We start from the raw sequence: 15115 nt of genomic DNA on the forward strand, positions 1-15115 counted from the left end.
GCATTCATGACTCCGATGATGATGATGGTGATGATGATGATTATGGTGATGATGGTGATGATGATGATGGCGATGGTGATGACGATGATGGCGGTGGTGGTGGTGTTGATGGTGATGATGATGATAATGATGATGAAGATGATGATGATCAAGATGATGAAGATGATGATGATGATGGTGGTGGTGGTGGCGATAATAGTGATGATGTCAATGTTGATGAACCTGATGGTCCCGATCATCTCCATCAACCGAATAATTATTATGGTCATATTGCGCTAAAAGCACAATTCATCTATTTCCTCCGGTAAAAATTTTGATTTAAAGTCTCCAAAAAGACAATTAAGGAGAGTATTCCAATCCCGGGATTTCAGTATGTTTAAGAAGTCAATGATGTTTGTCAATTTGTGTATTTTTTTTCTCTAATGTGCATCTTCTTTGTACTGTTTTGCTTGTACCATGGTCCAAGCATTTCGTGCAGTGCCGCAAAAAAATAAAGAGCCACATTAAAAAAAAGAAGAATGTCACCTTCAGGACCTATCAAAGAAGGTTTTTATAATGATTACGAAATCCTTTCATTGTTCAAGATTGCCGAATTCGTCATCTGCATTCATGACTCCGAAACGAAAATCGAACGCCATGATGCCTTAGCACGGCTATAGCAACCAACTCAATGGCGTTCTTTGTGTTTACTATAGGCAAGGTAAACAAAAGCTTTCGCCATGTGTGCGAGTGTGTTGTAAATGCGTGTATCGCTTTTTGTATTGCTCTAGCCATTTTCGCAATTATTTCTCAACTTGCTGATAGACACAGCGCACGTCAGAAGCATTTTGTGGAAATTGTGTACACCTTGATTTATCATCATGGTAAGTATATATCTTTATTTGTCATCCGACACGCTTCCATATGATATTCCATTATCATTTTACTTAAATTTACTGTAATATTTCCTATTCATTGAATAATTGACAGAATTTACTTTTGCCATGATATTGCATACTACATGTACATGTAGTCTTTACCGACATACGAAATCATTGTAATTTTGTTTTATCACCTTCGCAAGTAGAATTGCGTTTTGTATCATCGATTTGACAGATATTCACTCACAACCTGGATAGGGACAAAATGATGATTATAATAATGATGATGATATAAAAATAATAATAATGATAATAAATAGTAATGATAATAATAACGATAATGTTAACATTAATGATAACAATAATAATGATGGTAATAATAAAATTAGTAATAAGATAATAATAATAATGATACTGATAATAATGATAATGATTATAATGATGATGATGAGGATAATGATGATGATGATGATGGTGATGATGATGATGATGGTGATGATGATGATGATGGTGATGATGATGATGATTGTGATGATGATGATGATGATGGTGATGATGATGATGATGATGGTGATGATGATGATGGTGATGATGATGGTGGTGATGATGATGATGATGATGGTGATGATGATGATATGATGATGATGATGATGATGATGATGATGATGATGGTGATGATGATGATGATGATGATGGTGATGATGATGATGGTGATGATGAGTGATGGTGATGAGGATGATGATGATGGTGATGATGATGATAGAAATAACGGTAGTGAGATAGTGATAATATGAATGATTTTAGGAACAACAGAAATGACAAATCAAATGGAGATATAGGCCTACTAGTACTATTACAACATCATTAATAAAAAAAATACCAATTGTAACTGTAATACAGTTCTATATTTTCATGAAAATTTCGCGATTATTTTAGTCAGTTAGGCCTAAACTAGATAGATTTCCAACATGCATGTAAAATCAAACTTTCAAGATTTATTATCATCATTAAAGGAGACTGCAATGAAATAGTTGTTCTATATGTGTAGCCTATTTTTACAAATTGTTTGATTGTTGAAATTAATATAAGCTTATATATCTCCGATTGACGGACTTGTTCTAATAATGACAGACCACTCCTTGGTCTATCATACTGTCCATTAATAAACACATAATTAAAACCAAATTATCAAAACAATTTCTACTATAGTATTAGTGTATATGTTGCCGAATCAACAATATTAGCACAGAGGTTCGTATTACTCAATACCCATTGCAACCGCTATAACAAGCACCTCGACATACATGACATATGTGATGCTTTGGTTACCATAGAGATTGGAATCTAACATTCTATTTCCGTGGTGTTACTTTCATGTCATGCATGCACGGTCCTGTGGGATAATTTAATTGCCTGGCGTAGATGCTTTTATTTAAAGAAGAAAATAACACAGAGATGCAAATGTAAATTATCATTTGCACCAATGCATTTCAGGAACATAAAATCCGCAGGAGAATGATGAATGCATGAATCGACGAATGAATGAATTGTTATCAACTGGAATGATAAAGCTAATATTTTTTTTATCAGAATGGTAGTTCATTAAATTATAACATTATCAACACGAAATCGAATACGATATCCTCTTGTAAGGTTTCGTTGGGAGAGCCTCAAATGATAGATAGTCACTCCCGACAAAGCATATAGTAAATTATGGATATTTGAAAAGGAGAGAAGATACGGGCCGTAATAATTCACACATAAAATGAGGGGTCAAAATTTCTAAAATAATGCGAGAGAGCGACGCTAGAGAGCTACAATGATCTTTTCTATTTTATAAAAAATATGATAAAAATCAAATTTTGCGATTGATTTTGACATGATATTCAGAAAAAGGTATGATTAAAAATCATAAACCACCCCTTTTCACTTTATTTTCTCTTTTTTTTCTTGGCCCTGAAGCTTTTAGGGCTCAGTGCCCCCAAGCACAGTGTAGTGATGACAGGTACCAACATTTATATCACTGAATTCACTTTCTTTCCTCCCTCAATACAGCGTGAATGTATCTCCATCCACGTCGGCCAAGCCGGAGTCCAGATAGGTAATGCCTGCTGGGAGTTGTACTGCCTTGAGCACGGCATCCAGCCTGATGGTCAGATGCCCTCAGACAAAACCATTGGAGGTGGTGATGACTCCTTCAACACCTTCTTCAGTGAGACTGGAGCTGGCAAGCACGTCCCCCGTGCCGTCTTCGTCGATCTCGAGCCAACTGTAATTGGTAAATATACATATTCTACATTGAAACAATTGTAGTCGGTAAATATACATATTCTACATTGAAACAATTAATTGCCTCCCTCTTTGATCTCCTGTGTCAAACTGAATCTATACTCCATAGGAGCCTTGATTATGGAGTGCAGCTCCAAGAGCAAACGCAGCTTGCTTTCAAACTGGTAAGGAGAGCTTTGTGTTTGTATTTTCTTTTGTTGTTGCGTTCGAACGCAACTATTTCTACAACTGACACCAGGGGAGCGTTTCATCAACATTTTCGTCTGACAAGTTGTCAGATCTGACAATTTTCCTTCATTCTGATTGGCTGAGAGGCACTGTTACTATGGTAACTGTCGGATAAAAGAGGACTTGTCGGATAAAACGTCTGACAAGTCCTTTCATGAAACGCTCACCAGATCTTTCATCTGGGTGAAGTAATCCCCCTTAAAAAAAACAGGAGCCAGAAAGATTTAATGGCTTCACCTATGGGGGGGGGGGGGGCTATTTCGTGTTTTAAGGGCGTTGGACCTAAGGGTGGTATCCTTTTTTGGAGAAATGAATCTAAATTGATGGGTACCTAAGATCCAGGTCTATCTTTCCTTTCCCCTATCCTACCTTTTATTATTTTTGTATAACTTTCCTATATTTACTATCAAATATAGTATTGAAAAAAATCAATAACTTGAAAACAATACCATAGGGAGTGTATTCCTTCCACCCCTTGTTATGGCACCGCCTCTGGCCTCACAATGTTTAGTATTATGTCTGTTTTAGGAAGGGGACTGGCGAGTCATTAAGTGAGGGTTCTATAAAATATTTAGTGTTCTGTTTTAAGAGTGGGTAAATTCGAAAGGTTTTCCTCATACAATGATTACTAGGGACTTAAAAATGGACTGATGAAAAGTCGAATGAGAGTAGATTGCAATCATATCAACCATACAAGTGATATATATATTTTTCATTATTCAGATGAGGTCCGAACCGGTACATACCGTCAGCTCTTCCACCCTGAGCAGCTGATCACTGGGAAAGAGGATGCTGCCAACAACTACGCCCGTGGTCACTACACCGTCGGAAAGGAACTGATCGATATTGTCCTTGACAGGGTCAGGAAACTGGCTGACCAGTGCACAGGTCTCCAGGGATTCCTCATCTTCCACAGCTTCGGTGGTGGTACCGGCTCTGGCTTCACCTCTCTGTTGATGGAACGTCTCTCAGTCGACTATGGAAAGAAGTCGAAACTTGAGTTCGCCGTCTATCCCGCTCCACAGATCTCAACTGCCGTTGTCGAGCCTTACAACTCCATCCTGACCACCCATACCACCCTCGAGCACTCCGACTGTGCCTTTATGGTCGACAACGAGGCCGTCTACGATATCTGTCGTCGTAATCTCGACATCGAGCGACCTACTTACACCAACCTGAACCGTCTCATGGCCCAGATCGTCTCTTCAATTACTGCTTCTCTGCGATTTGACGGCGCCCTCAATGTCGACCTTACCGAATTCCAGACCAACTTGGTGCCCTATCCTCGTATCCATTTTCCTCTGGCTACTTATGCCCCTGTCATCTCTGCTGAAAAGGCCTACCATGAGCGGTTGACCGTTGCCGAGATCACCAACGCCTGCTTCGAGCCAGCCAACCAGATGGTCAAATGCGACCCTCGTCACGGCAAGTACATGGCCTGCTGTCTCCTGTACCGTGGTGACGTCGTCCCCAAGGATGTCAACGCCGCCATCGCGACCATCAAGACCAAGCGTACCATCCAGTTTGTCGACTGGTGTCCAACTGGCTTCAAGGTCGGTATCAACTACCAGCCACCCACCGTCGTCCCTGGTGGTGATCTTGCCAAGGTCCAGCGTGCAGTTTGCATGCTGAGCAACACTAGCGCCATTGCTGAAGCATGGGCCCGTCTTGACCACAAGTTTGATCTGATGTACGCCAAGCGTGCTTTTGTCCATTGGTATGTCGGAGAAGGTATGGAGGAAGGAGAGTTTTCCGAGGCTCGTGAGGATCTTGCTGCTCTCGAGAAGGACTTCGAGGAGGTCGGTGTCGACTCTTGCATGGAGGGAGAAGGTGAAGATGATGAACAGGATGAATATTAAAGTTATTCTCCCCTCTCTCTGAGCTTTAAGTATAACACTTTTTATGTTATGATTGTATGTTTATTCATTTGATATTTATTTCATATGCTTTAGCGTTGGTTGTTCATGTTGATCATGTTACATTGCCTTCGCCACCTCATCAATGATGTCAATGCACAAAATGATGATTGTTAAATAGAATTCCAAAATTCATTAAGTTTTATGATATGTAATATCTGTTTAAACTGTTCGAAGGTGTAACAAATTACTTTATACCAGACCCGATTCATATCCGGGCACAACTCCAACAGAAGACAACTCTCGAAGACACCTTTCCCGAATAGTCAATCTCCTGACGACAATACCTGCAGTTCCCGGGGAAGTCGTCCTCCTTGAGTAGTTGTTTTAGCACCATATTCACAAACTTAAGAAAAGGTGACAAAAGGAGTGTAATGGCAACGGGAATGTTGCAACGAAATTTTGCTATGTTGGTGGTGATGGTGATAGTGATGATGATGGTGATATCGACGTTTGTGGCTGCGATGAAAATGATAAAAGATGATGACGATGATAAATGATGATGATGTTGACAGTGCATGATAATGGTATTGACGATGATAATTGTGGTGGGGATGATACGACGACGATGATGTTAGTGTTTGTGTTGTTGTTGTTGACGATGATGCTGCTGCTGCTGATGATGATGGTAATGATGATGATGATTATGATGATGATGATGAAGATGATGATGATGAAGATGATGACGATTATGATGATGATAAAGATGATGATGATGATAATGATAAAGGCGGTGGTGGTAGTGTGAAAGGTGACTTAAATGTTGGTGTCAATGATGATGTAAAAGATGACGAAAAAAAAATTGTTTTAGTTTTGCTTTATATTTATGTAATTAAATGTTGGCAATAGTGTGACTACTGATTTTACATGTATATATGCGTTCAGTTGTTCAACATGCATTTTATGTTATCATTAAAGGCCAAGTCCACCCAAAAAATGCTGATTTGAATAAATAGAGAAAATCAATCTAGCCCAACACTGAAAATTTCATCAAAATCGGATGTAAAATAAGAAAGTTATGACATTTTAAAGTTTCGCTTATTTTTCACAAAACAGTGATATGCACATTTGAGTGACATATGTCCCTCACTCACTATTTCTTTTGTTTTTTATTGTTTGAATTATACAATATATCATTTTTTACAAATTTGACAATAATGACCAACTTGACTGAACCATATAGTATTAAACAATCCTAATTCCACATGTTCAGGGAGGAATTAATCGTTGTTTCACTTGGCAATGAGAAAATTAGAATATTTCATATTTCATATAATAAAATACAAAAGAAATAGTGAGTGGATGATGTCATCAGTCTCCTCATTTGCATACAGACCAGGATTTGCATATAACTGTTTTGTGAAATTAAGCGAAACTTTAAAATGTCATAACTTTCTTATTTTACATTCGATTTTGATGAAATTTTCAGTGTTATGTTTGTTGGATTTTTTTCTCTTTTTATTCAAATCAACTTCTTGTTGGAGTGGACTTGTCCTTTAAAGAAGGAGTCGACTTTTCCAATGACTAAAGGAAAGAGTCGATTTCCACCCCGATTTTATCGCAACTAGATCAGAGTTAATTTTTAAGAATGAGATGAACACAACCTTAACGATCAGTTACGCAAAAAAAGAAAAAAATAATAATTGACTTACCAAAAAAAGGAAAGTCTTGTAGTTTTATTTCCCGGCGTTACACGCAAGCAGACTCCCACTTTTCATGTAATGTAAATTTCATAATAAATTATTACATTTTTTTGTGAAAAGAAATGAAAATAACTTCCCCTATACCTCCAATATATAATCAGGTGTATTTCTTCATACATCTTTATAGATAAGGAATTAAATTTTTATGACTCATTGGCAAAATCGTTATGAAATTCATATCATGACGTGTGATACAGCTGCTCGCATGTGACGACACAAAATGGAAGTCATGAAAACTCAGTTTTTTTATGACAGATTTTTACCAGAAATTCATCAGTATTTTATCCTATTTCTTGCTTTCAATAGAGATAGTTGAGGTGGTATTGATTGTCATATTTAGACATAACCCCTGCAAATACAGTTCTATTTATTTGAAACAACTTCATCGTATTTATGTTATTGAACTCGATTCATATTTATATTATACACATAATGTGTTCTTACATATTTGTATATTAGTGGATTAAAGTAAATTTAAAAGAAAAAACAAATCATTTGCCAGATGAATATTTCATTTTTGATAGATTTGGTATGATATGTATAAGATGATTGAATGGGAGAGAGCGTATACGGTATAAGGATAGAGAGAAAGGGACGTGCAAGAGAGGGGGAGAGGGAGGGAGAGAGGGAGAGAGGGAGAGAGAGAGGGAGAGGGAGAGAGGGGGGGGGGTTACAGGATAGACTACTATCTAATCATTAATAGTAATGGAAACAGCAGAAGCCATAGAAGTATTAATTTTGTCACCCTTTTAGTAATTATTATCATTACTGTTTTGCGGTGATGTTTTAATCATTTTGAAGTGGTTCTCATCAGATAGGAAAGGGGGACGTGGGGCGTAGAGAAGGGAAAGGTAAAACCACTTGATGCATCATCTATCACCACTGCCAACAGTAACAAAACCCACTTCTACTCTCTCCCTCTCTCTTAACCCCCATTCCATATTAGCTCAAACATATTTCAATATCATTGTTGATAGTTGCACACCACAGGTGTAGGGTATGAATTTAATGTGCTAAAATTACAGGTGTGCAGGGCGCCATCTCATTGCATCTTCCTAACTTGAGAAATGAAGATGATGAACTTTGGATAATAACATAATATTTGTAGATAGATGACTTGGTCGTAGTGAACAAGAAATGTAATCTTCACTAATACTAATTTATCCCTTTCGAACCTTTTTTTGTTTTCAATTCTTTTTACTTTTCTTGTTGTTTTTCTTCTTTTCTACATCATCTTATTTTTAATCTTCAGTAATAAATCTTCTTTTTCTTATTTTTTTCTTCTTCCTTTTATTCTCTTCTCCTCCTTCTTTTTCCTCTTTTTCTTCTTCCTCCCCTTCTTCCTCTTCTTCTTCTTCTTCTTCCTCTGCTTCCTCCTCCTCCTCTTCTTTTTCTTCTTCTCCTTCTTCTTCTTCTTCTTATCCTCCTTCTTCTTCTTCTTCTTCCTCTTTCTCTTCCTTTTTTTCTCCTTCTTCTTCTTCTACTTCTTTCTTTTTTCCCTTTCCCCCCCTTTTTTTCTTCCTCTTCTTCTCCTTCTTCCTTTTCTTCATGTTATTTTTCTTCTCTTCTTTATTATCATTATCATCATCATCACCTTCATCATCTCCTCCTCCTTCTTTTTCCTCTTTTTCTTCTTCCTCCCCTTCTTCCTCTTCTTCTTCTTCTTCTCCTTCTTCCTCTTCTTCTTCTTCCTCCGCTTCCTCCTCCTCCTCTTCTTTTTCTTCTTCTCCTTCTTCTTCTTCTTCTTATCCTCCTTCTTCTTCTTCTTCTTCCTCTTTCTCTTCCTTTTTTTTCTCCTTCTTCTTCTTCTTCTTCTTCTTCTTCTTCTACTTCTTTTTTTTCCTTTTCTTTTTTTTCCTTTTTTTCTTCCTCTTCTCCTCCTTCCTTTTCTTCATGTTATTATATTTCTTCTCTTCTTTATTATCATCATCATCATCATCACCATCATCATCAATCACCACCACCACCATTATCATCATCATTATCTATCACTAATGTCGCCATTATTGTGATCTGCCCATTATCATTGACTAAGGCATGTTGAGGTTTTAAATAAAAGTGAATACTATACCCCCAATCATGGGTTGTCATCGACTTAGAGGGAAAAGTGGCAACCGGATAAAGAGGAATTAATGTATCTAAAAATATGATATTATGTCCTCTATGATTCAACATTCATTGCCATGGCGACTGCCATGATGCAACGCGCGTTAATTGCATCGAACATGTTTTTCGAAGTTGTTAATTAAAGTGATTGGCTAACATTGGTTTGACTTTAAAAAAAACCTGAGCTAGAAGGTCACACTTGTCACCTGTGTGTGTGTGATATGTTACAAAAATGTAGCACAGAAAATATCGCGTCTGGAAATCAATATTTGGTGCTTCAAAAAGTGAAATATAAAGTGACCGGAAACACCATCTTAATTTCATCCCATACACTTATGTGTTCTATTTAAGCGTCTTTAAGACGCCTAATTACAAAATTGGGTTTTGCCTTGTATTTTTAGCTTTTCATTTTCAATAATGGTTGTTTCAGGGTTATTTTAGTTCTAATACATGTACTTGTACACATGTTTCATCTTGGTTTGAAATTTTTTTAAATCGGCTGCTCACAAAGTTAAATAATACCTTTAAGCCATTAATATCTTCGGGGTTCGAGATTGAACTAATTGGATAATTTTCTTACGCTCGTCAAAGTATGACAGCAAATTTGTAAAGCTGTTAGAAACGAGATTATTTAGAATTGACGTATGTATAACAATATTTATTTATCGTTGTGGAGGCATAATTTGCATGGGTGGTGATCCGGGGGAAGGGGAGGAGTAGTCCTCGAATTTTGAATATGTACAGCAGCCTATGGTGAGAATCGCCTCACCCCCTCCCCCCCCCCCCCCCGTCCCTTCTAAGAGACCAAAAATCTAACGAAATCTTCTCAGACCTGTTGACTAAAAGGAATAAACTGAAAAGAAGGAGAAAAAACCCAACAACATTAAAACGCAAAAAGGGTCTAGGAATCACTGCTTGGTCAGTTAGTCCTAATTATGTTTTACCGCGTTCAGACTGTTCCCCTATGTCATGAATGTTGAGGATGTAGCGGGACATCCTCTAACAAACGCAAAGCGTGGACGCTCGCTCGGACCCCCCCCCCCCCATGAATGCAATTATGTTGTGAGGAGAGAGAGAAAGTGATAGGGTCCCACTTTCACAATCACTCAAAATCACTTTCGAAAATGATATTATCCTTGTCGGTATTGCGTTCCAAATTATCGAATACTAGTCTGCTGTACATGTCATATGTTTAATTCTGATTGTAAAAAAATCCTTCTTTAGTGATTCACGAACTATATGACTGGTATTTCAGTGTAACCATGGACCTACTAGTAGGTCCATGGTGTAACTAACATCAAAATGGGATTCGCTTAATTACGAATATGATACGAACAGAGGCGATGCCACAAAGGGCGAATGGGGGGGGGGGGTAGGAAAGCTGATCCTGGAAAATATGCGATCAATACAAATATCAATCTTTATTCTTTATTGCAACAATATTGCATATTTTACAAAGTTGGATTATTTACAGATAAAATGGTTGACAATTGTACATTTCACATTTTAAAGATTGATATATTTTTAAAATGACGAGAATATAGTAGGGCCAGAGGAAAAATGGATGGTGAAAGGGGAAAAAAAGAAGGCAAACACATGACGAGCGTAGAAAATGAAAAAAATCTCATCCTGTAGACTGAATTAACACCCATATCTCTTAAATGTATTGATGAGAAAAACGCCTATGTCGACTCCCCGCCCCACCCCCTCCTCGAAATTCACCGGCACCCCCTGATACAAACAAACTTGCATATGTACCTCGTAACGGCATTGTCAAACATTCTCTGAAAAGTGATGCGTTAATAATATGTCAAAGACAATCACAAGCATTAATAACCTAGCATGATAAAGTGTAAGTTTAGTGCGATATGGTGTGAGTAAGCCCATTTTTAATGAAATGTCATTTAAAAAGACCTTGTCACACACGTTTCCAGAGTAAGTGGATATAGACCCCGTAAAACTCAAACCTACATTAGTTTTGACATCTGATACGACCTTGTGCGAAAGCAGCATTCCGTGAAGGACGACAACTGTTGAAATTTTACTAGGTTTTTAAAAGCCAAGACCACGAGTTCTTGTCCGTTTTTATTCAAGAGTGTATGAAAAGAAATCTGCCACTCATTTTATTACAGCCATTACACAAATTATATTCAATACTCCATGAGTGGCATGGCAATGGATGGAGGTCGTGCGTTTACTTTAAATCTTCATTTTTAAAAGCTGATTATGATATCATACTTGTATCATATAAGAAAAGAAGTCCGCAACTAATATCGTCATTTCACACATTATATTGCTCCTTATTGGTGCAGATGGAATCTGTACAGTGGCGTACCGTGGGTCACAGCATTGGGGGTAATCATTATACGTATCTGTCTCACTTAACAAACAATGCGAGCGCGAAGCGCGAGCTGAAATTTTTTTATATATTGACCCCAAACAGGGACATTTTAAGGACTATTTTTTATGAATTCATAAAGAACATACATATCTTACCATAAAGTCATCTAATTCGAGTGCCAAACGCTTGCTGATTTTGATAGAATTACACCTAAAACACATTAAGTACTTTTTATAGTCATTATAATCATGGACATGATACGTATCTCACTAATCAAGTAATTGCGAGTGCGAAGCGCGAGGTGAAAATTTTTGAAATTCAGACCTGAAGAGGGGCATTCTAAGGCTTGTTCGTAGGAAGTTTTGATATTCATACCAGAAAAGGAAACATTTTAAGAACTTTTTTAGGAATTCATGAAGAGCTGACATATCTCACAAATCCACCAATGCGAACGTAAGCAGGGACTGGAAATGTGTTATATTCAGGCCTCAAACATGTCAAAAGGGGGTAATTACTTTAAGTAGTCATGAACAAGAAGCATATGTCTCTACATAAAACGATAATAAGTCGAAGTGCAAGGAAATATATTGGGTGTAGATGGACTTGAAACCTGATGTTTTAGTACACAGGATTATTATCTCATTAAACAGGCAATGCGAGCACCATGAATGATGAACACATAGGCCCTAAGCAAATTATGTTTCAAAAAGTTATGAAAAAAATATTTCTTATGTAATAATATAATATATATAATACAACATAATATATAATAATATACAATAATGTCTTCTTTCCCCACATTCGTTCTCTTTCTTTCTACCTATTTTTCTCCTTTCCCAGTGCCCCACCCCCGGGGGGGGGGGCACTGACTCCGTATCTCTAGAGACTGCAAAACTCTCGTTTCGTTTTACCGCGTTCTTATAATTTTCTCTTAAAAATACTTTCTTTTTTTAATCACACGAGAACGAGCTGCAAAACTGCCAACCCATCAGCTCAACACAATGTATTAATCACTACTAATCTGTGATATTGTTTGCTGAATGTGCCTATTAGTAGTCTACAACCCCCACAAGTCGGCAATTAGCGTAGCGATGGCTAATTTGCTCTCTCTCCAAAGAACTGTAATCTGGGTCCCGTAACACAAAGGTTAGCGATTAATCGGACGCTTGATTTTTACGATTGATTGTACATTGTTGTCAATGCAATCAATCGTTAAAAAATGTTCTACGATCATTGCTAAGCTTTGTGTCATGGGCCTCTGGTGTGACTTCGGGGGACGTCAGCGCTTCTCTTTGATTTTGGTTGCCATAGTTACGGGAGTAATGTTTACATGATACAGCGGAGTAAGCAGTCACTCGATCATTACAGCTTCCTAACATACCAAACTTAACATCGTCTTCACGACACCATGTTGACAGCGTCTACCAATGGAACATCGTCGCCGACTTGGTCGTGGGATGCGATTGATTGGGGCGATTGGTACACACTGCTTCAGTTAGTTCCTGCATGTTTAGGATGTCTTGGCAACCTAGTGGTCATGGCTATCCTGTTTCCACGAAAGTCACAGAATAGATCTACAGACACCCTGATCGGCCATCTTGCTGTGGCCGACTTCCTAACATCAGTGTTTCTTCTACCAATCCCTTCGGTTAGGAATGTTCCCCAGAACTGGGCTGGGTTCTTATATTGTGGCTTCATACATACAAAGAGCTGCCGTCTGGTATGCATCTTCTCCTCGATTTACATACTCGTCGTTATCTGTTGCGATCGCTACGTTGCGGTTGTCTACCCTCTGCAGTTCAATCGTTGGCTCACGAGAGGGCACTGCACCTTGTCCATTGCTCTCACCTGGCTGGTATCCTCCGTAGGCCAATTCACAGCGACTTTCACCACTCTGGATATATCAAAGAGCGTTTGCAGGTTGTCGTCAGGGTATTATAGTCGGGTCATCGGTGGTTCTCTGAATTTCTTCTTTGTTTTCGCTTTACCCGCCCTGGCCATGCTCACCTTACAACTCATTGTTGCCCATAAGTTGCTCCGGAAGTCCCGACGTTTCAACTCCGCAATGAATGGCCCATCTGGTATCCCTTCTTTTCACTTGGTTGCACGACGGAAGGTGCTGAAGTTGACGGCCATCGTAGTCGCCATATTTGTGACCACCGTTGGCCCCAACCAAATAAGTTACTACTGCTACAACGTCGGGATGTTGCCTCGGGAATACCTTTCGGGAGAGTTTCATCGCTTCACATTTCTTCTCGCTTGCTACAACTCGTGCGCCAACCCATTTATATACGCCTCACAGAACAAGAAGTTCAGGGAAGCATTTTTGAACATGTGGCCGATATGGAAAAGGCCCAAGTCTCGTGACCTTCCTATATTTTAAACACTTATCATAATCATTGGATTAACACTTTCTGTTCCAGTGTTACGAACATTATCCATGACTAAATTTTGTTCGCTATATAGTACTTTAAAAATAATCTTTAAACTTGAGATGTTCGTAAAGTATCAAAGAGTACCGTATACTGTATTTTGATATTTTTATTGAATGATTTACATTCTCTGGTATAAACCCCAATCATTCTCAAAAAGGAATAATAATCCAATAGAATCATAAACATTTATAAACTGAAACGATTAATTTTCACAACGGAAATTATACGATCTGCCAAGTGGCATACGAAACATTTGATATAACATGCATGAATATAAACATTTCTGTACAAAAATGTTGTCCATACGCAGTGTGATCGAGGGGGGGGGGGGGTGTGGGCTTTGGACGAAGGGTTGGGTTCGCGTCAACGCGACGATACCCACCCTTTCTGTACAGACAGTTGAGGTCTAATCACTATAACAATGATATGAAGAAAAGAAGATAGCCATTGCTCCCTCTAGACTGGAGCCAAGAGCGGACACACATTTGACGCAATGATTAAATATCATTTAAAGGGGTTTTGTTTATTTGTTGCTGTCGTTATTGCTTTTTCGATCGGTATTTCGCTAATAAAACAAAGTAAACTCTGCTATCTCATATTATTCCGCTGTTTTACTCTTGTTTGACGTTTTACACACACCAATTTTGGACACAGAAACTATATTTTTGTTTGTGTGCATGGGGTCAGCACTCGTGTGTGCGTGTGATATAGACATACTAGAGAGAGAGAGAGAGAGAGAGAGAGATCATCGACCGATCTCTGAGCGGCCAGCGGCCGGCGCGCCGCGGCGACCGCCGGTGACCGCTCGATCCAACAAGTTCAAGTTTTGATCTGTTTCTGTTTATGGTAACTCCCGTAGGAACCCGGAAGAACAGCGTTTTGCTGGTAAACGCCAAGCTGGTATATAACAAATAACCTAGGAAACATTTTACGTCTAGGTTAATCAGTCATAGTGGCTGACGTTATAGACGACATGTATTACTCTCGGGTCTTTTTATCAAAGTGAAGACAATGGCAGAGTAGGGATTCGAACTCTCAACCTTGCGATTATGAGTCCAATGCTCTAACCACTGGACCATACGACCCGTGTGGACCTAATTCGATTACGTCGGCTCCCGGACGGCGACTACCAGGGCACCAAGCGTACTTAGGGCGGCGAGTGAAAAGTGAGCAGGCGCCACCAGGATTTCAACTCCGCGCTAAATCTTGAGCAGCGACCGAGCGATATCCAAACCAG

General features: G+C 38.6%; 2 protein-coding genes across 2 annotated transcripts; both read left to right on the forward strand.

Moving 5' to 3' along the window:
- Positions 1 to 599: 599 nt before the first annotated feature.
- LOC129258840 (tubulin alpha-1D chain-like) lies at positions 600 to 7186 on the forward strand. The gene is made up of 3 exons (XM_054897078.2): positions 600 to 863; positions 2916 to 3138; positions 4101 to 7186. Exons 1-3 carry the CDS (start codon positions 861 to 863, stop codon positions 5234 to 5236), a joined length of 1362 nt encoding a protein of 453 aa, XP_054753053.1. The 5' UTR covers positions 600 to 860; the 3' UTR covers positions 5237 to 7186.
- A 5665-nt stretch (positions 7187 to 12851) lies between these two features.
- On the forward strand, positions 12852 to 13826 carry LOC129259382 (galanin receptor 2b-like). The gene has a single exon (XM_054897676.2). It carries the CDS (start codon positions 12852 to 12854, stop codon positions 13824 to 13826), a length of 975 nt encoding a protein of 324 aa, XP_054753651.2.
- The last annotated feature ends 1289 nt before the right edge of the window (positions 13827 to 15115 follow it).

This window comes from Lytechinus pictus, chromosome 4 (assembly GCF_037042905.1).
Source record: "Lytechinus pictus isolate F3 Inbred chromosome 4, Lp3.0, whole genome shotgun sequence".
Classification (NCBI taxonomy): Eukaryota; Metazoa; Echinodermata; class Echinoidea; order Temnopleuroida; family Toxopneustidae; genus Lytechinus; species Lytechinus pictus.

Bases quoted from the DNA above. Each gene is read 5' to 3' on its own strand.
- LOC129258840 (XM_054897078.2), top strand. The intron at 3,139-4,100 runs GTAAATATACAT...TTCATTATTCAG, and splicing joins TCTCGAGCCAACTGTAATTG to ATGAGGTCCGAACCGGTACA.
- LOC129259382 (XM_054897676.2), top strand. From the start codon at position 12,852: ATGTTGACAGCGTCTACCAATGGAACATCGTCGCCGACTTGGTCGTGG.